Consider the following 26,092-nt stretch of genomic DNA (forward strand, 5'->3'; position numbering starts at 1 on the left):
AATTATTTAGCTGATCTAAAAGTACTCGATCCTAAATACATTGAGGTTTAAGAATAAAATGGGTCAGCCTATAAAATGCCCACCTAGTTTACGTCTTTTTATGTAGAAGTTAAACTCCCTCCAGGCTCCTTTTAAAAACATACTATGATTATTGTTTCATTTTAATTGTTTGCGCTATAAAATATCACACAATAGTGAAAAATATTTGCATTTAAGAGGCTGAATGAAGTGAATTTCAGGTATTTTTGCTTATAAATTACTTAAATGATTAAGTGATTATCAAAATAGTTAATTTTCTGTTGATCAGCTTAATCGTTTCAGCCCTAAAAGGACATGACCTCGCTGTGTGTGGTGGTGGCTACCAGAATACTGTCGTAATAAGATTCGAAAACAATAATGAAAAATGAAAAAAAACGATGTGGTGCTTTTTTCTTTTAAAAGTCGGATGGTTGTCCAAAGCTGATGTCGAGCTTCACATTCTCTAAATGCTTGAGCGGTGATCACTACATGGGTAAGGTTGCATCTAATTTCCTGGAATTTGAATTGAAACCGAGGCTTGCCTGGATATACAAAGATAATGTTGATCGGGTGCACTGTTCAGAAATACCCAGACATAACGTTTACCTTTGAGGGGGCATCCAGAAGACATTTGAGAAAATGTCAACATCACTCTCATTTTGCCCATAATTTCACACTCGCAACTCTCATGAGCTTCTAGATACTGAGACACCCGTATCAGACTGTGTTATTGGAAGCTACTTCAGCTTTGTGGTGAGAAATGGTGAGGCCAGACAACGAGACAGGCCCATTGAGGTAAATATAAAAGGTGAGTTATAGTGGTGTCCCCTCACTGTAGGCCAGGCTGTATATGAAGGACGGACACACAGACAGACCGCCCGACTCCTGGCGTCGCCCAGCCTGGCCGTATATATAGGCCCTTTCATACTGTGCTATTTGGCCTGGCCCCAGCTCACATATACTTCTAACTGTGCTGCAGTGTGTGTGTGTGTGTGTGTGTGTGTGTTTGTGCCGAAACATATTTAGGGTGTGTGAGCATGAGAAACAGTACGTTCTTGGTACCTGGTCGCAATACCTTTAATGTACATTCAGTTGCGTAATAAACACACAGTTTCATAATATTCATCTTCTTTTGGCAGGAAGTGTGTTTGTGTGTGTGCTTTCTATCAGCATCACCTCTGTGCTGGGGAACTTGGCACATGCAGTGACATGGTCTCTCTAAAGCTCTCCTCTCCTACATACTCAAGTTACTGGGGGGGTGTTCTGCTCTGCGGTCCAGTGTTCTGGACTATGCAATGTATTCCTGGAAAGCCTGTGTGTAGGAGTGGAGGGGCCTGGGCTATTCCACGGCCGCAACGCAGCCACTGATGACGGTTTTCTGCAAATTTCCCTGTCACCAGGGACGAGGCCAAGGGGAAAAACAGAAAGCACCTTCAGAGGAAATCTGCAGCTCCTTCCTCAGACGAAAAAGAGACGGCTACATGCATTCACTGGCATCTTTAACACCTTTAGTATGCGTGGACACATGCTTATAAAGTTGATTCTTACACAACATGCACCGGGAAAGCAGAATGTAGGGAGTGATTCAGCTGGATGGACTGAAGGGGCGAGTGTGGAGAAGGGGCTCATGATGTGAGGGAGGGATGCTTGAATAGAAAGGATTGCGAAAGAAGCAAGAAAGCTCAAATTAGCTTAATGAAGGGGCTGCAAAAGGAGCAATAAAATCAAGGGGAAGTTGAGGTGCAGGCGATGAATAAGTGCAGGAAGGAGAAATGGATCGAGACTGAATAGGAGGAGGAAAGGAGGAGGGGGGGCTTGTGTTGAACTGCATCAATAAAGCTCAAGCTAATTGTGCCTCTGTGGTCTGCAGTGTTCACCCGCTTCTCCTTTCACCATCCTCCCTTTTTGTTTTGACTCTAATCCTTCTCTGTGCCAATACCCTCCAGAGTCTTCTCATCTTCTGTTAATCCCCTCATACTCCTCTTCTTCCTCCTGCTTCTCATCATCTTCCTCCTCCGCGTCTCCCTCTCCTCCCTCCAGTGGCTGTTGTGTAACTCTGCAGTGACTGACTGAGCAGCAGCAGCAGCAGCAGCAGCAGCAGCAGCTGCGGTGGTGTGATTGATCAGCACTTTTTGTGCCAGGCTGCTCTTACTGTAATAATAAACGAGCTTGGAGCCATTGAAACTAACCCTGAGTGCTTTTGCGGGAGTAGAGGAATCGCACACACACACAGATGCTGAACCGCACTCCCAGTGATGTAATGCTGAATAACCCTGAATGCTCTTAAATTTAGCGCTCGTCTGGATTCATCATTTTGTACTTCTCCCTACTTTAATCCCTCATGACCTTTATACAAAGTTAATGAGACATTTTAAAACACAAACATGTAGCCATTAACATTATCCTGGATTTGATTCCAGTTTGGGACCCTTGCTGCGTGTCTGTCTCCCCTTCTCCAATGCTTCCTCAGTTGGCTGTAAGAAAAGCACATCTGGTTTTTCCATTTTTCAGTTTTTGTGGTCTGACCCTCTGCTCAACATATTCCCACTCTCCCTTTCTCCCCCCATCATCTCCTCTGTACCAACTTTTTTTAAAATCCATTACCATACAAATCCAAACTTGACAAAACAAAAGCTTTGACTCGCCTTAGCTGTATCTAGTATACACACATCCAGGGGCGTAAAGACCATCTGCGGCGAGCTTGCTTCCCTGAGGGCAATGCATGGAGTGAGACGGCTGGGTGGCTCATGGAAGATCACACTTTCTCATTGTAAAGCCATTCCAGTGTCACCTCTTTGTCTGCTGAGACAACTTTGACATATCCCGTCGCCAGTCATTTCCCCGACACGTTAACATTCCTGCAACTCATTTCATTGTCAATTCTCACTGTGTTAGTCAGAGAGGATGTTGAAAATGCTGCATAGCATGGATCTTACTCAGTAGCCAGCCAGTGGTTATGGTTCATTGTTATTGGTCACTTGGTCATTATCCTCCCAGCAGCAGCACCTGGTGTGAGGTCGAGAGTTCGCTGGTGCAGTATAGTGGCAGATTAAGTAGGTAGAGCTCCAGTGTTATCACCACTACAAGGCAAACAACCACCTGTGCAATAATGTGTAATCATCAGAAGTGTAATGAATGTCCACAAAGTCTTTCTTTATTTTATTTAACCACATCCTCCTATAATCTGTGGTAATTTGATCCAGGGATATGTGCTAATAATTAATAAATTAAAACCCCAAATTCTGCCCCTGGTGTTCATGCATGTTTACCAGCTTCCTGTATCATGAAATGTAAAATGTGTGTGTGTGTGTGTGTCAATTAGAAAGACACACACTTAACACTTGGAAGGGCTACTCTGGATTTAAATGGCATTAATGGCTCCTCAGCCCTATTCTTAGCTTCAAATCTGTCTCAGCCTCCAGGCGTTGACAAGAGCTGCGTTGGGGTGTTGGAGTCTGGTCTGTGTTCAGCATATGGAGGAATAAAAATGTGTGTGTGTGTATACATAGCTCATCAGATAGGAAACGCTGTTGAGACGTGATAGCCTCCTCAGGACCATGAATGGGGAGAAGGAAGCTGGCTCGGATCGTTAACTGGTTTTCATACAGGGATACAACCTTTCTTTTTAATGTTGTTGTTCTCTCTCATTTTTTCTTTTTTTTTAAGATATCGCTTTTAGCTCCGTTTTAAGTCACCGAACCGAGCCGGTGGAGGGGACGTAGATGTGGTCATATTGAAAGAAAAGGATCAAGTTTCATCTTGGTGTTTTTGTGTGTGTGTGTGTGTGTGTGTGTGTGTGTGTGTGTGTGTGTGGGAGTAAAAAAAAGCGGCGGTTTGCGTCAGCGAGGCTGTGGACACAAAGCCGACCCAGCCTCAACCAGACTCTCTGTTAATATCACTACATTTTTCCAACTTCACATGGCTCCGGACCGCACGCGTGTCACCGATACCTGCTCATTTTTTTTGTTGTTTTAATGGAAACGCTTGCGGTCTGAAGTCTCGTTAACCCTGCCCCACCGAAACTAAACTGGTGGGGGGCAGAGGAGGAGAAGGAAGTCTGAAGAAACGACAGAAAGGCGAGGAGATAGGTGTTGGAGGAGAGAGAGAGAGCAACTCCGTATTGTTCCGCGTTTGTTTGTTCCGCAGCCGTCCAGAGGGAGACACGGTGGGGCTTCGTTTCTTTCGAGGTGCGACAAAAAGCTTAAACACCGTCAATTCTGGATTTCTTTATCCGCTTCCTGTCGTCCAGGATGAGGTTTAAACGGAACGGGTCCTATACGCTAAATAGGTAAGAGGCTGGTGTAATGTGTGCAACTTAATGATGTGTAATCCATACAGAGAGGAGGGAGCAGGGCAGCACGCTTCCTTATGTGCATGGCTCATAAATCAGTTCACTTTGTCTATGATATTGCGTGGATGCTTAGTGCTGCTGCATAGACTCTTTGTTGCACTTTGTGGTATTGTTTTAGTATACAATGACTCTTAAATGATGCTGAAGGAGACTTTCTTTTGTATTACAGCATTATCAATACTATGCACATACAAGGTCTTCATTGTGATGGATATTAAGGATTTGTGAAGCTAAGTAATGAAAAGTCACTGTGAAACCTGTATTGCGGCTTATATACATTATGTTGTCTCCTTTTTTTCACTTTTGATGACAGCCTGCCGGTAAAATGCCATCTGAACATTTGATCATGGCTAATCAGACACTGAAAATAATAATGTCAGTTCCTCACAGGGGTCCCTCGTGAATTCACCAGTGTGGCGCCCACGTGTAGTTTGTTCTGTAAAGCTGGAACTGGAGATCTGCTTAGCTGTTAGCGGTGGTGGGGGCTCTCTCTTTTGTTTCCCCTTTTCCGTTTCGTAAAAGGGCAAGGTGATCTCTCCCCTTCTCTCATTTTCCTTCTCCCTCCCTCTGTATCCTTCTCTCTCCTTCCCTTCCACAGAAATACCCCCTCTTGCCGCCCCATCACCTAGCAACTTTGTATGTGTGTCTGCCTCTTTTCCCCCGCTAACCCACGTTTCCTTCACATGATCGCAACGGGGCTCTCTTCATATCGTGGCGTTTCTAAACCCGGTCACGAGTCTGGTCTTTCCCCCTTTCCCAGCGGTTCAGTCTCTCTCTCCCCTCATTGTGTTATCTCTCCAAATCACAAGTTCATAAGGAACATTATTTCTTTGTCTTTTTGCCGTACGGCAACCAAGTCACACAGTTTTCTCGAATCCAGCCCGTATTATTGTTATAATATAAGCGGATGTCTTGCTTTTTTTGTTGTTTGTCTGGATTTTACGATAAGGCCCGAAAGTTTGAGGAAGCACTCTCTCACGGAGGTGCAGAATAACGTTGTTATTGTTGAAAGTGACAGTTGATTTAATGGCAGTTTCACTTGTCACACTTTTCCACTGGCACTCCTCTTCCTCTTTGCCTTACAATAGGGCATATGGCCTTCCGCTGCACTCGACAGACACACAAAACCCGCATCCTGGCTTTTTGGAACTGAAACACAAAGGGAGCTAATGAGTGCCAAACACCCACTGCATCACACGGCCCAAAAATTCAAGAACGATGTCATCCCTGTAGACCTCTCCTCCTTTAACATCTCTCTGTTTTCACGTAGGAAGTGCGTGCAACAAACTATCACCTGTGTACTCTGTTGCAAGTGTGCATTCACATCTGTGTGTGTGCAGGTGAGACGGATAAGGTAATTAAACAGTGAAAGAGGAGGCCTCTTAGCTGCAGCTCCTGGTGACAGGCCTCTCGGGAGGAGAAAGAAGAGGAGGAGGGATGACATCATGGAACGTAAAAATGCTTTGCCGGGCTGCTGCAATTCACATTTGTCATCTTTTAGCATAGAAAGACGTGTGAAGTTTATGTTCAGCACGGTTAGCTGTAATCTACTTGGTCTGGCGACTGTTAAATTCATCTCACTGTTCAGGAGTTTTTTTTTGATAAGTTGGTGACAGAGCAGAACCGCTGTCTTCTGAAGGTGGTTGTCGTCCCTGCCTCTGTTGTGTCTCATTCTTTCTCCTGGCAGTCTGCAGTGATTTGTTTCTCCGAACGGAGCGTCAGTATTCGGCAGTGTCGGCTGCTTTCATCACGGTTGGGTAATCCTCCGATGGTGTCCGTCGGGTCCAGCGCTGACTGACTGCAGCCAAGGATTACAGCATCACGCACACAAACACACTCTTCCTACCTGACCACTGCAGTCTGTGTGTTTTGATGTGCAAAAAAAGCAAGTCAATAGCAGAGGGCAAAAGAAAGTGATTGCGCTTATTGACTGATGCAGGGAATAGAGGGAGAGAGAGAGGTGTAACGAGGCCCATAATTCACTCGGTGTCCTTCACCTTATTTGCCCACACCATAACAAGAGTACTCTGCAGCGATTGGCTCGCTTCCTGGGGGCTTGTCTCCGCGCCAGCCCCTCCCATCCCGTCCCTCTGCATCATTTGTGTGAATGAAGAGTCATGGTTATTGTATACGTGCCCGTAACGGTGTGTGTGCATCCTGTGCCACGCTCGCTAAGGTCGTCCTCAGTGTTGACTTAAGAGTTGACAGTTAGCGTCTGCTTAGCTACACGTCACTTCAGATGCAAAAGCACGCAGAGGCTGTCAACTTGCTGCAGTAACATTCCAGAGAGGTTTGACAGCATTGACTTAGCAAGCGGAGCGTGTGTTCGCTGCGAGTGAGCGATGGGTGGAGATAGGATGTTGAGCCCCTGTTTAGTATGTATACAGATGGCTGAGATTGCTGCCACCCCCCCCCCCCCCCCCCCCCTCTCTCTCGTTGTGTCTCTGTCATCTCGCTCTCTCTTTCTCCCCTGCAGTCCACCCTGTACTGCCCAGCAGTCAGCAGTTTGTTTATGGGACTCTGTTTGCCAAGCTAATCTTCCCGCCTTTCAAGTGGGAGCCAGCAAGTGAACGAGAGAGAGAGAGAGAGAGGTGGAGGGAGGGAGAAAGAGAGCAAGAGTGTGAAAGTGAGGCAGGCAGTTGCAGTAGTTGGACAGGATAGAGAAAGACAAACATGCTCACAAGTGCGCTTGGTTTTGTGAATGTTTTTTTTTGTTTGTTTTGAAAGTGTATCTCTCCATGTTCGTTTGGCTGATGAGCTGAAAAGCCTGCGCGCATCCGTCCGTCCATCTGTCCGGTTCAGTAGCTGCATGTGAGCACACAAGGTGCTCCGCTGGAGCTGCTGCACCTGTAGCCGAGTTTGCGAGAGAGTAGCGGTGACAAGGGAGGAAGAGTGCTGTAGGTGGGAGCCTCATCGCCCCCTGCTCTGCTTCGCCACCGACTGGATGGGGGTTCTGGTGTGCTGCGACTGCTTCTTCTATCGGTAGTTAAGCAAGTCACTGTTACTCTTTTCCCCTTCTTGACCTTCCCTTCCTCTTTACTGTTGTTCTCGATGGTTGTTGTTGATGTCATACCTTTTTAGCATTCATCAACTTACATTTTCAGACCTTTGACTAACTTCTCCATCTGCCCCCACTTCACATTTGCTGTCTCTGCTATGCTGCTGCGGTTTTGTAGGAGACATTTGAGGACAGTGCTGCTGTAGCGGGCAGAGATTCTGCTGTAGTCAGACACACGGTTTATCTTGACTTGTGGGAGGAGAGGAGGAGGAGAAGGAGGAATGGTGTTGAGGATGGCACATAGCCAGCCTCCTATAGCTGACCGAAGGGGAGGAGTGTGAGGCGTTGCTGGTTATACCGTTTGTTTGCAGGGTAGGTCAAGACTAGTTGAACAAAATGCCATGGAGCCAGAAGTCTGGTAGTCAGTCAGGCTTGCCCAGCTTTTCCTCTCATCCTCCTCTGTGCCCCCTTTTGGCTGTGCACCGCTGTTTATCTGGACACAGTGTTCCCTTTTTTCCGTATGTCTTGTTTGCAGAGCATTGACTTAACAGACTTTTTTTTATTGTTAAAGCATGAATTTACTTTCTGTTCCTGACAGATAGACCTGCAGCAACTATCATGTGTTGGAGAGCCTGTGGCTTTAATTTTAAAATCTGACTGACTTACTGGAACTCATATAGCTGGTTATTGTGCTTGAGAGAAAGGGTAGATGATTTAGGTTAGGCTCTCTGGCAGTCGGAGCAGAAAGGATCTGGTTCCCCTCTCTTGTGGTTGTGGGGTTAGCCAGCCTCAGCCTGCCTTAACTGCTGTATAAAGTCTAAATATAACTTTCTGGTTCTCTAAGGAGCATTTGATGGTGAGGGTAAAATTGTAGCTTTAACACAGACACACACAGCACAGCTGGATTACATTAGCCCTCACTGTGATTCAGAACTTTGTTTACACTTCACTGCTGGTCTTAGTATGAATAACAGCCTGCCGTTTGAGTGTGTCATGTATCAGTGAGACTGCACATGTGTTATATACCGTAGGCCTTGGTGGAAAACACACAGAAGCCTTGTGAAGGCAGGACTTGTGCCAGGAGCACTTATGTTCTTTTCTCTCCCATTCGTGATCGAGGCCGGGGTGGGACCTGGACGCTGCACTGATGTCTCATGGGCTCATTAAACCAAAATGGGCCGTCATATCTATTTTTAGCATTTCCTCTCCTTTAGGATCTGCGTCAGCCAATCAGGCAGCTTGGCGGTGATGTTATATGGCTTGATTGATGTGTGTTTTTGGAGGCACACCCATCCAAACAGGTATTCGTTGACCTCGGGACCCGGGCCAATGCTCCGTCCCCTGGGCTCCGGTGTTTCAGCTTTCAACAGTAGCATTGTGTGGAGCAGAAACTGCCTGCCAGCTCTCCGACGACTCCGCTCAGCTCCAATGTTCATCATCCTGTTTAGAATGGAGCGACTGAATGGTCTGTTGTAAAGTAAAATAAGTTGGACTTGACCTTCATTTCTCAGTCTTTGTAATTTTTTTGTGTGTTTTTGTGCAGTCAGGAGCAAAGATTTGATGTTTTGTACTAGGTAAGCTTAAGTAGGAAACACTTGGCTAAGAACTTCATTTGTTCACACACAGATGCTCACTAGGAGTCAACAAATCCACCCTAAAACCCTTGCATAAGTATAATAAAATGATGATGAATCATGTACACTGTCATAACAGAGACTGTTAGAAGTAGAAGACATCCTTATCACATACATGTAAACAAACCATACACAACTATTTAGCATGTATTTAAAAGAATGATTTGAATTTTTGGAAGAAAGTGTTTTCGATTTAAGATGATTCCGTTCAATTTGATGCTGGAGTCAGTAGCCAGTTAGCTTAGCTCAGCATAAAGACTGGATGCAGGAGGAAATTGCTAACAAATAACCGGCACGGTACATGTAGTTTGTTTTAATATGTACAAAAAAAAACAAAGTGTAAAAACCACACATTTTACGGGGTATTAAATCTTGCCTTCGCTGTATTTGTGTGATACACAATTGTAAATTTCAGCGGGTTATTGTTGTCTCAAATCAAACACAGACCACCGTCTTCATCTTTGTCTTCGTCTTTGTTTTCTTTTAATGGCTGCAGCTTCCTCGGCCACCTTTTTCACAATTTTGGGTAGGTTGATGATCCCTCCCTTTCCGCTGCGTAGCCAAGATGGTAACCATTGAGGGTGAGAAGTGTCTGGCGTAGTGCACTGCATTTTGCCATACTTGGTGTGAATGTACTTGTGCACTCAAATTAGCAAGTTCAAGTACATAAAAGCGCGAATTGAGACACTGCTCTGGAGTCTCAACTAAGTCTGGGCAATAAAACAATAATGATAATTATCACAATATAATGTTCCTTTAACAAATGTTGAATATGTCGTCAATAAATGTTTGATTTAATTCATTTGAATCACAAACAAATCAGCACAGTGTAATTGTTCTATTAAAATATGTATTTTTTTGAGGAAAAAGGACTGAAAAAAGATTTACTAATCATATTTTTCAATCATCAGCACTAATGTGTTCACAAGAAAGCAGGGAAAAGTCTTCTCATTCATGGTGACTTAGGTTCTGAATAGTTTTGTGTTCATGAAAGTGTAGCTGAAACAAAGTAGCCAAGCTTTGCATTTTGACCTTTTTTGGTTTTGGGAAGTCAGCCTAGTGACACCATTGAAAGTTATCTTAGGATCCCCCACACTGTGATCTCTACATATGTACATTGTCACGTGTGAACACATTCTCTCATTCGCTCTCAAACTCATTGGATCAGTTTTCTGGGGTCTCCTCCAACACAACAGTCCTGAGGCAACTACCGCAGTTGGGGTTGAGTCTTTGGTCAAGTTCTCATTCAGCTTTAGTCAGTGTTGTCCCTTTCCTGTTTTTCCTCCCCTTGCAATATCATCAAATGTTTGTCGTTGCGGCCATCATTTCTCCATACACAATTGTAGCATGAAACAGGAAATCCGATGTTCCTATCAGATATGAGGTTTAATGTTCCTGTACCCATTTGATGTGCTTGGACGTGTTAGTTGGCGCTCTCAGACCTGGAGGCTCCCTCCCATGACAAAGGCCCATGTGTGTTTGCTCTCAGTGGATCAGCTTGTAAATTTTATAATGTGTGGTGCGGAATAATAGTTCTGAGTGCATCATCATACTGTGCGTGGTATATTAGCAGAGCAGGCCGTACTGTTTTCCATGTGTCTCTCATTAGGCTAACTTTGGCGGGCCTGGCTGCTTCCACAGAGCAGAGACGTGCAGCTCAACAAGGACATTCTCCACCAACAAATCCCAGCACTACTTCCCCTCAGCCCAGCAGACTCCCACCTCGGGTGGCTGCCCGTCACTCAGATGGGGCTGAATTGAATCGAGCTGAAATGCTCCAGTCTGTGACAAAAGTTTAGTGAAAGATTTGGACCGCTGTAGCTGTGAGAGCACATAGAAATCTCATTAAATCATTAGGAAGGAGGAAAGGCATTATTTCCTGTGGCTGTTGCAGTGTAATATGTTTTGTCATTCTGGCTGGAGAAAAACACTGAGACGTATAACTAAACAGCAAAAGAAACCACTTCATTTTTAATGATGGTTTGATGGTCTGTTAAAAATCTGTTTCTATAAAATGACTTGAAATTCGAATTTCATGTTTGCTGAATTTCGATTCTGTATAATCGGCTCTACTTTCTGTTGTCCCCCCCTAACCCAGTTTTTGTTTATCATTAACACTACTCCACCCAAACTCCACTAAATTAGGCATGCGGTCAAAAATCAACCAGTATGATTATGATTATGACACTCCCTATTACTTATCGTCAAGATAATGGCTGCACTCAGATGAGCACAGGTCAGAAAAATGTGGTTTAAATTTGTAAAAAACCTGTTTGGTTTGGACCTTTTCTCTTTGGATTTCCTCCCCTAGTTCCCAAGAATTTCTTCTGACATCGGGCTGTGGAGGGCACCCATAAATGAGATCTGCCTTTTCCTCTGCTTTCTGAGCTTGAAAGAGTCCTACAGTCTTCTGTCTGCAGATGATCATAATGGAGAACAGAAAAACCCTGCCCGAGGTGTCCGCGTTTACTTGATCTTCTGATCGTGTGTTACAGTAGACACTTTATTGAGGGATGCTGGCTTGTCGGTGCAGTCTTGACCTGAATGACTGTCCTTCTCTATTTTCACCTGCCCTCCAGTCACTGCGGAGGGCACATCTCACACATCACATGGGTACAGTTGCGTAACACAGACACTGTGGTGGGGGTGTGTGTGTGTGTGTGTGTGTGTGTGTTTGTTCAGGAGCAGCCTGGTCCTGCTGGCTCAGGAGAGGGAGAAAGAGATAGCCTTGCACTAACCTCACCTCCGCATTTAGATCCACACAGTCAGCAGCGCACACACGCAGTCACGCACACGCTTAAATAAACAAGCAGTAGGCCTCTTGGCAGCGCCTTTGTTACTGAAGCAACTTAACTCTAAGCTAACATAAGTATAAAACAAAAAGACGGTAAACAAATTCAGAAAAGGGAACCGGAGCATGTATAACATGTTTAAAACACCTTCTCAGTGCTACCAAAGTTAGGTGTAGAGTAGCAGGGTAAAAGTTGTCTGTGTGTGGCAGCAGGTGCCCTGTAGGCATGGAAATACTCATTATGCTTCATTATGTCAGTATGTCATTAGCTCAGTTTGCAGGTTGGTCGAGTGGCAGGGAAACGGTTAGACCAAACCAGTACTAAAACAAAGGGTATGGGGGCTTTGTGTGGGCTTTAAAGGTGGCAGGGAAATCAGCCGTAGCAGCTCATGGCCTCTCTGTGCTGCCTCTGGGAACAAGAGGCCCATTGGAAGGGAGACAGGAAATGCCTAGGCGCCTCACTTCCTGTTTATTGAGTTTGTCCCGGGCGAGAGTGAGAGGGAGGGGAGGTCTGGTGCAGCCTAATTGAACAGAGAAGGCGGTGGGGAATATTTAAACCTTCCTTATTCACTTTCGGTCTCAAACTAAAACACACACACACACACACACACACACACACACACACACACACACACTTACTTGCCTGCATTGCTGTGTAATTGCCTCTGTGCTGCAGCGCCAATCGCAGCTTTGCCCCCACATTTGTTTCAATTAGCTGCCTTATGACATGGCGGAGAGGGAGATGGGGGGCGGGGGGAAGACATGGAAAGTTTTAAGTGGCCTCCAGAAATGCTATTTCATTCTGTACAGATTGTCATATTTCGCACTTTGAAAGCACAGCTGGATCACACCTACATCATGTCCAGATTCATGACACACGCACACACACATTGAACTCGCTCCTTGAGACTATACTTAATCAGAGTAGCTGTGGCGAAGAAGCTGCTCCGGAGCAAGCAGGGAGGCTGCGGAGTGCTGACTCCAGCATGTTCTGCGGTGACGTTTGTAACATTTATTATGTTCACGTACAGATCGGAGGCTGCGAGCCAAACAAAGACTAACCTTAAATACCCTTTAGTATTGCTGGACCTCTTTTGATGTCTGCCAGCGTGTTATGGGCTTTAGTTGCAGAATTTTTTACTGTTGTTTAAGTCTTTTGTGTTGCAGACAGATGTGTGTTGCACACTGCGCTAGCAGCCCTCCCATCCCCCCTCTAGGAGAGATGATGTCACTGCATAAGCTCATCTCTCCCCAGGTGGGGAGCCAGTTGCCCTCCAGCCAATCAGAGACTTGTTTACACCTGAATCCCCTTGGCGAGGAGACAGACGCACACACATTTAACTTCATAGTGTTAAGAGCTGCTGATCTCATCTTCACATAAAAGCTTCAGAATATATTGTTCTCACCACAGCTCATCCTTCACCATAGGATGTGAACGCCGGCACTCGTCAGCTGCAGTGGAGGGGCGCACATATCCCTGTTCTCGCTGCTCCAAGGACATCTATTGATTTGACCTCTCATGTGTCTCCTTTCCATCCGTTGGTCTTTTTATTTTCCCATTCTGTCACCGGCAGCAGCTGCCTCCGCCCACTTCCTTCCCTCGGTCATTGATGCACCATCTGTAGACAACAGGCATGCTTCTTGTTTTGGTACCTTATTTGTTGGTGAGGATGTTTTAAAAAAAAAAAAATGGGGGGGAGCACATAAAAAGTCAGTCTGTTTATAGACAATAGTTTCCCTTGTGTTAATGTTTGTGTGACGCTGTAGGATCGTGCACACGTGTTTGTGCATCTTTTCCCTTTCAGCAGGACACAGCAGTGTTTCCTCCCTGCCAGTCTTCTGACAAAGGGCAGGGCCTCGCTGTGGTTTCACTGTCATCTCAGCAATGCCCTCAAGGCGCAAAACATGTGCGGCTTTGTCCAGGAATTTCCGTGACATTTGCTGCCCTTTTCTCTTTGTCTCTGAGCTTCCCCCATCCCTAGCACGCCGCCCTTCCTCTCCTCTGTTGTGGTCACTACTCAGAAGCACGTGATATTGTCATGTCTTACTTAATAACACCGCTCTGCCTTTGCCATACACGTACGCAGTATGTGCCCCCCCCCGATTAGCCCCCAGAGACTGATACTGACACCCCTCTGCTATCATAGCTAATTGCCGGAAAACAAGTAGTTGGGCAGAGCACATCTTCTGTTTAAAAAAAAAAAAAAGAAACAAAAAAAAAAGTTCACCACAGCCCGTGTGTGTTGTCACTGCTAACCATTACTGCCTCTTGTTCTGGAGCTACTGTAGTTTGGTGGCAGTATTGTCGTTATGGGTGGATGTCCATTAGGGGCGGTGCTGGTGGTTAAATCATGACTGTCTTCCTTCCAAGTATCTTCTTCGGAGAGATCACACTTCCCCTCTTGGCAGGACAGGGGACACTTCTTGACACACACACACACACACGCGCACATGCGCGTACACACACACCATACTCCTGCGTAGGGTCTACGTGCGTACCTGCGTCATTACAATTACACCCCCAAACACTAGTCGGCAGTAGCGCTACAGCGTCCACTGTGTTGACCTTTGCCGGCCGAGCAGGCCAACTTCTTGTTTAGCGCTCCGCTAGCTTTAAATGGGGACGTGCAGCTAGTGTAGCCTTTTCAAATGTTACCGACCGAATGGATCACATTCTGATAGCGAAACGAGTCATTCACCTCTTTGCCCGATCCTGGGTGAGACCACTTCCTACTACTTCATCCACTCCCACTGTTTAATCAAACTCACACAATGGACCAGAGTTTCCTCTGCTGTCAGATGGTGGCGAGACCTCGTCCAGTCATCAAGGGGAATTTTCTTTTCTTTTCTTTTTTTTGCTTGAGTTGTGGATAAATTAACACACTTGGAGTGTTTTTCTTGACTTTTGTAGGATGTTTTTTGTGTTTTTGCTTGTTGTACTCATGTCCCTGAGTCATCACCATTTGAAGGACAGAATGGACTGTGGACTGGTATTTGGATGAGGAATACATTTTTAGTTTCATCCAAAAAATAATATGGATGGAATCCACTTTTGCTCATTTGGGGGGCTTGAACTTTGGTTTTTGCTTCTGTAAGGGGGAATGAAAAGGAGAAAGAGAACAACTGCATTGTACAGACAGGAGTTTCTGCTGTTTAGTCTGCTCTCATTGATATCAATGGGGCACACCTGTCATTTTAATAAAAATTTTAACTGCATATTTCACTAAAGATCATTTTCATGTAAAATACCTATTTGTTATTTATGACTAGAACTTTTCAGCTTTGTAGACTCAACTAGTTTTTCAAGAAATGTCAGTGTCTCTCTCTTACACTCACTCACACACACACTTAGGTACTTTGAACACCTCTGAGCCGACTAGAGGTTGAAGGAATAGTTCTCCTCCCCAGTACCTGAAAATTGATTTGTAATAAAAGTGTCAAATAGAGATTGTAGTGACAAATGAACAAAATCGATACTAACTTTACTAAAGATAGCTTTTATTGGATGCATATAAATATTATTGGTAAGTCTTGGCGAATGTTATGCAAATTGTTACAATAATGCAGCAGCCTAAGATCCTAAAAGGCACAATAGATCTGTACAACTTGGTTACTGTTCGTCAGTTAGTTAGCTCCATATTCTCAGAGTTAAAGAGCAAACGGGTGATTGGATGGGGCGAAATAACAAATCAAACCCCAACACTGCTGTTCGCTCAGATGGCAGACAGTCAGATGGAGTTGTGCTGTCCTGTGCTGCAGGAAATGAAGACCTTTCACCTGGGAAAAGGGGACACCCCCCCCCCCCCCCCCCACACTCACACACACCAAACCTCTCCTTTCACCTCTTGTCTCTGTTTTGTTATTGTTTGTCTCTCAGGGGCAGAGGGAATGTGGACTTGCACTGCAGTTATGTAACATACCTAGAAACAGATTAGTGTGTTAAGAAGTAGACTAATGTGATTTGGCTTGTGCTCTTCAGGCAGCGTGTCGATCTTATCAGCTGGATATAAATCATTACTATTTCTGCCGACATGATGGCTTCTTTGATTTAGATTCAGGGTGTGCCATACCCACCTCTTTTATGTAATAACGATTCTAAACATTTTTCACATACCAGCAGTTGCCTCGTTTTCATTGACCACGCTCTGGTGGTGTCAGTGATATGTAGGGCATGTGGACACAGTCACTGTCAATCAGTCTCTCATTCCCCACCGTGCTACAATCTGGTTTGTCAGACCATCAAACTTAGATTTACATGTTAAATGAACGTTCTTTACATGTATGTGTTTGTCTGTTCTGGGAAGGCTATACGACCACATTCCCCTCGTTGGGAAGAATGTGACTAAATGCTGTCACTTAGGAGTTAATGGGCTTGATCAGGGCGGGCATGCGCGGGCCTTGGAGCAGAAAACGGAAAGACAGCCAAAACTTGTGTTGCATGAACCCCACAGCCTTCTCTCTCTCTCTGCATCATTTGCGTGTAAGACTCACCAACAGCCCCTACAGTGCTGTCTTTGCGTGCTTTGGTTCTGTCCCATCTCAAGAGCCCTTAGTGGAATTTGCAGCTTTACTGTACTGTCACCTGTCCTGCAGTACTGTGTTAGATGAGTCTGATTTTGAGCTCCACCTTCTGGCTTGTCCGAGACGGTGCAAGTGTGTTGTATACTCTCTGAATCCCCTCTCTGCTGCTGTAACAAAGGGCTTCTTCCCCTCAGACAGACCTGGAAATCCATGCTGGCATTGCTCTCTGGTTTTATTGTTTTTCTTTTCTTCTGAGGACCATGAAAAGAGAGCTCTGTTCACCCTTAAGCCCCATGGCCTACCCCGTCATACTCCACACACACACACCTTGTGCAAACATGGGCGCTACCCCAAACCTTTTCCCGCCACCTCCTCTTCTCTTCCTCAATCTGTCCATGTATTCCACGATGGTCTTTCTCCTCTATCCAGCCCCCCACCTTATTCTCTACTGCTCTTACACACACAGACTGCCTCTTATGCTCCTCCCATCTTCTTGCCCCCAAACTTCACCCCTCCTTATTTTGTGGTTTCACTGAATAATTGCGAAACTATTCCCCCTTGTATATTTTCATTTATTTTTACTCTCGTCTTTCTCTTGTGTTCTTTGCTCAGACACGCCACCAGTGGAAAGTGACTTTCTGAAATCTCAGTCTTCAAAGGATGCTGGCATCTGTAGCGTCAGTACAGTGCTGGTTCGGTTTTAAGTGACACTGAAAGCGTACGCACTCACTCACACACACACACACACACACACACACACAGAGCGTCCACACCCTTATTATAAAACCTGGAATGGAAAAGTGGGATGGAAAACTCAGTCTAGCTGTGAGGTTGTGTAAGTTTCAGACAGTGTCTGCAGTGAGAGGTCTTTTTCCAAGGGTGGGTACTGTTCGAGGTGATGTCGCCTTCTCTCAGCCTTCTTTGTACTGAAATGCAAAAAGGAGCTCTTATTGCCTCTAAAAAACAGTTAGATTGCCTCCAGGTTGACTTCAGTTACCTACACATCTACATTTTGTGCCAGACGGTGGCAGTGTTGCTCTCTCACCTTAGGTGGGGTGGGTGGGTGTGTGTGTGTGTGTGTGTGTGTGTGTGTGCACTTGTGTATAAAAGAATGTTCTTTCTCACAAGCCAAACCACCCTGCACACTGTTGTGTTACATTGGAGCTGTAATCTGTAGGTAATGTTTTGGTTTGGTTCAGAAATGTTCAGAATTTAATCTGCAGTTGGGACATCAGCAAGTGTACTGTGTGTGTTGTGCCAAGGTTATCATATTCTTCCCAGGAGAACGCACATTCTTTTCGTTTATTAGAGTTCTGGGAAGATGTGTAACCTTGGGGTGGAGGGAGGGGGGTCTTTTCCATTTCCTCCAGCACAAGGCATAACACACATGCACCTCACTTAATGTGCATGTATATTAACTCACATATCATGACAGCTATCAGTTTGAAATTAGTGGGAACCTTTGGGTCTGGAAAGTGAAGCCCATGCCCCTTAAACCTGCATTTTTTTTCTAGTGACCAGCGGCGGACAACTCCACTGGTTGCAAATTGACGTATGAAGTTGGTGTTAGCAGGGTATATTTTTGATTTCTAGTAGCTTATTACTTATTTCACCATTTTTCTCCAACTTATTTTAGTGTTTGCTCACCACTTGAATCGTCTGTTTTACAGTAGTTCTCTTTTCCCACTCACACACCTGCACCTCTGCAGCAAACACATCGGCTTTCCCCGCCTCTTTCTGTCCCTCTCTCCATGTATGTGTCTGCTCTGTTGACTTTCTCCATCAGCCGTACGCTTTATAAAGTTGCTCAAAAGACATCAAACTCGTCTTCTGGATTTTTTCACCCGCGAATACAACGTGATAGCAAGTGACATCTGCACTAGTGTGTTCACTGTGGCTTTACCTCTTCCGTGCTTGTAAGATATCCACCATGTCCGCTTCTTGTAACGTAATAGATAACAATTCTCTCTATGTTTCTCAGTAAAATGCTAAATTGGGCGAGCAAAGTATACCTGGGTGGCCGTTAATATACCTGGGCGCCCAGCCCAAGTAAAGTCTATATGTGGTTTGAACATTGCTTTTTAGCCAACGTCGAAGAAAAGTCCTTAAAGTCCTTTGGGGAAAAAAAGGAAATTTTAACATCTACAGTTCCATGATAACTGGGCAAACTCCACCTGTTGATGATAAAGATCATGTGATATGATCAGAAGCTCCAGGACTGCTACTAAATGGACCGTTCGGTGAGATTGTTTTCTCTAATCCTACTTCCAAAGTCGAGAATTAACTCTTATTAGCGGTACTCACATTATTTTGAACCCTCTTGCAACCTGGCAGTGACTATTCTAAGTCATTATGAGTGCACAGTACACCCACTTTCCCACACTGTCTATGCGCCTCAGCCCCTTGTGTTTTGTGATTAATCTCATGGTAGTGATGGAGTGACTCCGCCACAGACCTGCAGCCCATTAGCAAGACAGAAAGTCTCATTACCATTTCCCTTTTACCTGCAGGCCTGACTACAGAGTCACACTCTGGCCGTGCAGTGTGAACACTTGTGATGCAGCAACATGTCACAGGTTATTCCAGAGGTCTGCTACCTCACCGGTCTCTCTTCCACCTTGATTGCTAATCCGTAACCTCTCCGCCTGTGTCAGTTTATTGACTTGTCATATCTTAGCTGACCTTGCATCTCACAGGTACACGCCTGGTGTGTGTATGTGTGTGCACGCTCGCTCTTACACTTGACAGACAGGTGTTTGGCTTCCCAGGTGGTGAAGTATGGGACGGATAGAGACTCTCCCCTGCTAAGGAATGTGGGGAGGAGGAGTGCAGCGGCCAGGGCGTGCTGTGACAACCTCCCACACTGAGCCAAACTCTTTCACTCCTCTCTTCTAATCCAAACTTCTCTCATTCTTTTTCTGTCCTGTTTTGCACTTTACCCCACTCGCTTAACTGCCCTCAACTACTCCCTCTTTCTCATTTCCTTCCTTCCTCGTCCATTGCCCTCTCCCATTTCATTCCTCTCTCCTCTTCATATTCCATTCTGGCCTCTTCCTGCCGATATGATCGTGGTTAATCTAAGCAGTATCCATGGAGATGGTGATTTATAAACGTCTGGACACGAGTCTGGTATTCCTCAACTCCTGTCCTCTCATAAACCAGTCAGAACATGGCCTCCTGTCTTTCAAACATACTTGGCTTCTGTCTCTTCTTTGCAAACTTCCTTTTTGAAATCATTCCAGTGCCAGATAGTATGCAGTTCAACATTTCCAAACTAACCTGACTCATAATTGGATTATGAAAGCAGCGGTAATTAGGCAGTCATGTATTTCTCCTTTGTGCCATTGCTGCTGTTAAATCGAGCATGAAGTTGAACCCCAATATGTTTGCTCATAAAGTGCACACATCTACCTGTCAAACGAGAAAAGCCAAGTCGAATCAAACTGAGAGCTTTGCTTCTTAGATCTCTTGCTCTTGACCTCCTTTTAGTTCACTGTTCATGTTGCTCTTCTCTCCTTTGTTTAGCCAGGCTGTGTCAGCGATGGCATGTCTTTGCATGCAGCCCTTCCCCTACAGGAATGCAGAGCAATAGACTCAAGAAGCCAGGGAGGTAAGCGAGAAAGAGGACTTCAAGACTTTTTTGAAAGTCGGAAAGGAGAGAATAAGTAAAAGAAAAGCTGACATTCAAGAACTGGTGATATCCGGCGCATCTTTTTAAATGACTTGACATATTGATATGATGTCTAAAATGCCATGTATTATGTCTCATCAACAAAGATATGACAGCAATGATAATAGCATTGTGTTTATGGCCCCTGTAGAAAGGAGGCATGAGCACCTTTATGATAAAAAAGTGGAAAGGTTCACAGCCATTAAAGACGGAGGTAAATTCCTACTGCTTTGCCAAGTGTGATGGTGCCTATTGTGGCGCAGGTTTTGTTTGCACATGCACAGATATACACTCTACAGACGCATCATACACATTCTCTGTATTTGATGCAGCGCACACAGTCCTGTTTGTAGGAATGGAGGGTAAAGAGGAAATAAATTGGCTAGTTTGCCATTTCTACGATCAGTTCTTTAATTTTTTTTTTAGAAGGAGAGTGTGGCTGGCAGGTACTGTACTTTCCAGCTGTGGAAGCTGAAACAGCACTCTTTTTGTCTAATTGAGGAGGTTTGTGTAACAGGACGGGTCGCTGAGTTCAGTGTGCGGAGTGTCTCCTGGCCCTGTTGACCTTTATCCGGGCCTATAGAAAAGCCCCTGGCTCTAAAGACCTTCAGTCGGCACTGTTTTCACTGGCTAAGACCTTACCTAAACATACTACACCACTCCCACACAACCAGAACGCATCGCCAACTGAAGGTCTTACAGAGCAACTTGGAGCTGCTCTGATTTTTATTTATTCATTTCGGTTTTAACACGATTGGGCGCCTGACCCGTCTGTCATTTTGAGCCCAGCTACGATTGGCTGAAAGTATACATCAGGAGGGCCGGGACTGAGCTATTGCCAGGCCCCAAGGCGCATCTGCTGCGGTTGTGACTCATTTACTACTGGCCTGGAGTCAGTGTTTTCTTTGTCTCAAAAAAGTGGAATGTCCGCTGACTTTCAGACCCAACCTGTTGGGCCAGCCATCCATCTCTCTCAGCGGAGCGCTGTAGGCGCTTTGCCCACAATGTCCTACTCATTTTGGACAGCTTGTCATGTGGGTTTTGTTGTAGCCTTAGAAGTTCAGTGTCTATTTCCTGTATCACTAGATGGTTAAAACTTGCTGTTTTGAGATTTTAACACACCGGTGTGACATACTTCCTTCAACATAGGACCGCCTCTTGCAGCTGCTGCGCCATAACGTCAACGCTGTAATGATTTGAATTCATCTCTTCTTTGGTCTTTTTTTAACCCTAAGTTATTGCTGTGGTTTTCATGTTCATTGTTGTTTCTTCACTCATCAGCTTAAGGCTTTACACATCCACCCACTTACAAGGCCAGTGACATCAGAGTGTTTCCAGAAGTTGCCTTTCGTTCTTCTACTCCCCTCCTTTTTAATCGTGTGATGTGTTTTGTAATTAAATCTGGGTCTTTACTGTCTATATGTCAAGGGTGGTTGTCCTTTGATGAGATTACAGGGAGCAGCTTGTTATTACTGATAAAAGTCAGGCTAAAACTGGCTCTAGATGTACATGGTGTTTTATGTTAATCTAATCTGAAAAGTGATGTTTTTATGCATTGCAAGTTCTTCCCAAAAGTTCTTATGTAACTGTTTTTACTGTAACCCCAAGTAGGCCTCTCCCACAAACAAATAAGTATGTAATCAGAAGCCTGTTGTTTTAACTCTAACTGTGCCACTCATTCATTTTAGTACATATCCTTCTCTACGTAGTGCTCTCAGGGAAAGGCTGGGTTTACGTAGTGCCCGTGATCAGTGCTTTTTGCGGCAACATCTGGTTTGGTGAGAGCAGGTGGCAGATGAGTGATGCCATGTCTATGTCTGCATAGTGGAAAGGAAATGTGACTGTGACGTTAGCGGTGAAGAAAGAGTAAACCTCTGTCCGCCAGACGATGGAATGCCGCCGCTTGTTTCCATCCACGTCAGCCATCCCTGCCTCCACCTACTCTGTTAGCCTGCAGCTCGCATAACGCGACGGAATACAGGTGTGACTACATATTACCTGTTTAACCAAAGAAAAGGCCACTTTGAATCTGAAGCCACCTGCTCTTTATCTTTCATTCCTGATTCATTAAAGCACTTTGTCCACGGTAACTCGGCAGTGAATGTAGAGGCCCAGGCCAAGCCTCAGTGATCTTGAATGGATGTCTTCTATTTTAAGTGACCGCACGGAACCAATAGTTAGAAGTAAATGAATGGAAAGTTCCCTGAGCACGGGGTTTCCATTACAGCAACAAACTGCTTTCTCTTGGCCGGTCACGAGTAGCACGTGAGTTCTTCATGTATCAACTATAACGGCAATTGTGCGCTGTAGCATATCATATCTCTTTATGTATGATATATTATGCTTTATATAGTGCAGGGTATTGTTTTACTAGCGCCAGGATGATACCTGAGTATAGACCCCAAAATGTGTTTTTGTTAGAGACCTTACATTAAGAATTGTAAACAAATATCTACAAAACCATTTTTTTTATTTATTTAACAAAAAGTTCTCTTACAAGAACTTTGTCAAAATAAAATGGTCAAAAAGGTTTCATTTAAATCAGAAACTTTCCGATCAGAAAATAAGTTAACATAATTACAAAGTTGACCAGGTGAGGCCAGACGCGGACACAGTTTAGTTAGTATCAAGTATTGCCTTTTTCTACTCCGCTCTAGACAACAACCCCTGCCCCCACCACAAACCACTCTCACACCTGGTTATGGGTCCCTTTACCGGCTCAGCCACTTACCTGCTTACACAGTCTCTGATTAAAGTCATACATATTCCCCGCCCCTCCCTCTCTTCACACATTTCTCCCTATTCTTTATGGCCAGGCCAGGCAGACTGAATGCTACATTTAGCTCCAGGGGAAGAGTCAGCGCCCTGTTCTGGTCTCTCTCGCTCTCTCTCTCTCTCCCCCCCTCCCTCCCGGCCCCCGCTTCTCACCGCTGCTTCCACAGCAGGAACAGCTCACTGGGCCCCTAACTCGCCCAACTCCTCCCCTCTAAAACCCAGCCCGGTGCGCACCCCTACTGTGGTAAGCAGGAAGACAGTCAGTTATGCAGCATGAGGGTGCAGAGAGGCGCCAGCAAGATCATCTGTCGATTTTGACTGTTGGATCATTTCTTTTTAAACATAAACAAGAGGGTCCAACAGTAAACATGCTACACTGGCATGTCTGCAGATGCCACACAAATTACACACTCCCGTACATACACACAGTCCTCACGTATAACATCCTCAGAATCTCTTATCTTCCTCACAAAGCCACCAAAACACAAAGAGGGCACATGGCTCCGCAGATCTCTAGATTAGTGTGTGTCTGTGTGTGTCAGCGCTGCAGCAGCCAGCTGGTCCAGCATTTCTCACATCTGCCGCCCCTGCAGGAAAAACAGAGAAGGGGAGACCAGAGGGAGAGGCAAGTAAAAACAAAACCAGGAGAGGAAGGAGAATTGTATGAAGAGAGTAGTAGAAGGGAGAATAAGAGGGGGACCTTTGTTGAGACATAATTAGAGGGAAGAAGGGTGAGGGAATGGTTGTTCCATAACACAAGTTGTAATTTTCTCATGAGTCGCAGATATTCACCATTCATTTCCTCCCTGAAGCAAACCCACTCAAAGCTATGTTGCTGATGACTTAAAGGCTGACATGTTATGAATAATGTATTACTACTTATTCTCTGGGCTGCCAGGAATATTTGCTTATATTTGTACTGTATTGTTCTTAAAAAGGTCACGCTTATGTAAAGTTTTATTACAGCAGCAGCACCTTTTTATTTCATTGTAGTCCGCAGTTACTAGCTGGCAACCTGTTGCTTCAGTGTAACTACACTTTATGGGAGCTGCACGAACCACGTCCACATGGACAGACTTTGACGTCACCACAGTCCGCCCACCGAACCCCACTTCTCTTCTCTGATTGGACGACACGGGCCAGAGAAGGCGGGCCTTGTGTGAACTCCTGCCAAAGTTGTTCTTCTCACTGTGTGTGTAAATTTCAGAGAGATCAAATGCCTGTGTGAGTCGGACTTACTACTGATAGAAGGAAGATATTCTGACATCACATCTTCATGTTTTAAGCTATGGTCAGAGATTATTGCTCCTTTTCTGGAGATAAGACGGACATGCACTCTCAGAGAAACTCCAAAAACGGACTAAGTTGCAAAATGGTGCTTCAGGCAGTCGGAAAAGTACTAAGGTAAAAACGCCGTGCTCATTTTAAAGTGGTGGTCTGCTAAAGACCTCGGAGTCGAGTCTGTACTGTAAAAGTGACATTTTTACTTTTGTCAGCATGTCGTATACTGGTGCTTGAAAGTAAATATTCCGTATTTCTCCTTTAGCTGCTTTATTACAATGTTACAGACGTAACAGTGACTCTAACTGCGATTATAACTTGAAAACGTAAAACCACGGTGTGTTCACGTCCCGCATGTCGTCTGAAACTAACAGCAAGCCAGTTGCTTGTTCTTTAACCTGTTTTACTGTGCCTCTAGAAAAGATAAGTAGGGTAATTGTCTACTGTAGGCAGCAGTTACAGAAGTATTGGGACCCTCTGGTTCCGGGGTCGCAGTAATTTAGCAGCCGGTGGTTATGCGGGCGACCTGTAGCCTGAACGCCTCACTCTTCTTCCTGCAGCTCCCACTAACAACACTCAACAAGAGCAAGAGAAATGTGACACAGTCTAGTCATCCAGTCTAATAAATCATTCACACCGCCTGTAAACGTTTTAGCATAGACAACGAAATTATTTGAAATCACAGAACTTAAATAAAATATAATGTGTACTATAAAAATTGATAAAGGGGGTTAAAGGGGTGGGGGGTTGAGTATAGCAGGCCTTTTAATCCTAATTGAATCCTATTCAAGAGCTTCCCAATTGCACTGTAGGCTACAGTATAAACTGAAAATTGGACTGAATAGATTAAACATATTTTAGGACTATAACTGAGTAAGATCATGCATCTTATTGACATTTTACTGTTTTTACTATTAACATATAGTTTCAGGTTGTTTCCTCTTAATGGAAAGCATTTTGACCTCTATGTATCACGTAAAAGTTGCTGTATAAATTATCTTTAGCAGGCAGCTAAAGGCCATAATGTGACTGAGCAGACATAAGACTTAAAGAATGCATGACCCAAATAGGAGTGTTAAGTGTGTTTGTGTGTCAAACAGAGTGACACAACTACCCCAGTCATGATCAATCCCAGTGGAGAATGAATGCAATTCAAGAAACAAATACCTATGTCACAGCCGTTGCAAACATTAACCCAGTTTACATGTATTTTATTTATTTATTTTATCCTCTGTGTGTGTGTGTGTGTGTGTGTGTGAAGAAGACATTTAGTAATGATGCGTGTGTTCCTTCAGGGGACAGATCGTCCTGTTAATGCTTTGCTGAAGTTTCCTCTTACTTTTCAAGTCAGAGGACAGGTGTGATTTCAAGCAACAGCCCAAAGGGCACATGCCTCAAAATCTTTTGTCATCATCTGTGAAGATTTGGAGATAGTGAGGCAAACACCCCCATCTTAGGATCTCTTAACAGCAATGTAATGGACGCAGCAGAGAGTGTTATTGTACAGTATATTGTTGTCTGTTGCAAAACTTGTGACAGGCAGAGACAAGTTCTGCTGCTCCTGTTTTACTGGGAACTCAACCGCCTTACTTAAGAAGTTAGCTGCTTTACAGGAAACATTCACCTTTAAGTGCTCAGGGGGTTTCCACAAATGTGACGTCTTGAGGAAAAACTGAACAAAAAACACTTCATCAAAGTTAACAAGGATGCATAGTTTTGGGTTTTATGGTGCCGTAGACCTGTTTATAGCTCCACTTTTGACTAGTTCCCACCTCCAGTGAATGGTTGAATACCCTTGGCTTGAATAGAGGTATGAATATTGGAAGATAGCTCAGATAGTTTTAAACAGTCCAGTCCCCGTAGCCTTGTTTAATCCTGAACCCTATTTCCAGAATTTCTTGCTCATATTGGCTGCTTGAAAGGCGTGGGGAAAAAATCCCCCCTCACATACAAACACAGTCACACACACACACGCATTAGCCCTTTGTTTCAATATTTGATACAGTACCCATTCGGAAGGACTGTCGTGCCGTATCGATGTCCAAGCTAACCT

General features: G+C 44.7%; 1 protein-coding gene across 4 annotated transcripts in view; it reads left to right on the top strand.

Moving 5' to 3' along the window:
- Window positions 1–26,092, top strand: part of mob2a (MOB kinase activator 2a) — a 63,849-nt gene that overhangs the window by 21,658 nt on the left and 16,099 nt on the right. Inside the window, exon 1 of one of the 4 annotated variants that reach the window (XM_038706607.1) lies at window positions 3,926–4,306. The exons of 1 other annotated variant lie outside the window; for it this stretch is intronic. In XM_038706607.1, the coding sequence (XP_038562535.1) occupies window positions 4,269–4,306 (38 nt within the window). In that variant the 5' untranslated portion in view covers window positions 3,926–4,268. Of the gene's footprint in view, window positions 1–3,925; window positions 4,307–6,982; window positions 7,352–23,956; window positions 24,163–26,092 lie in introns of those variants that run through there. 2 more of the 4 variants (XM_038706606.1, XM_038706605.1) reach the window with 2 other exon arrangements.

Source organism: Micropterus salmoides, unplaced genomic scaffold (assembly GCF_014851395.1).
Source record: "Micropterus salmoides isolate LMB-PRFRI ecotype aquatic unplaced genomic scaffold, ASM1485139v1 Ms_hic_scaffold_8, whole genome shotgun sequence".
NCBI lineage: Eukaryota > Metazoa > Chordata > Actinopteri > Centrarchiformes > Centrarchidae > Micropterus > Micropterus salmoides.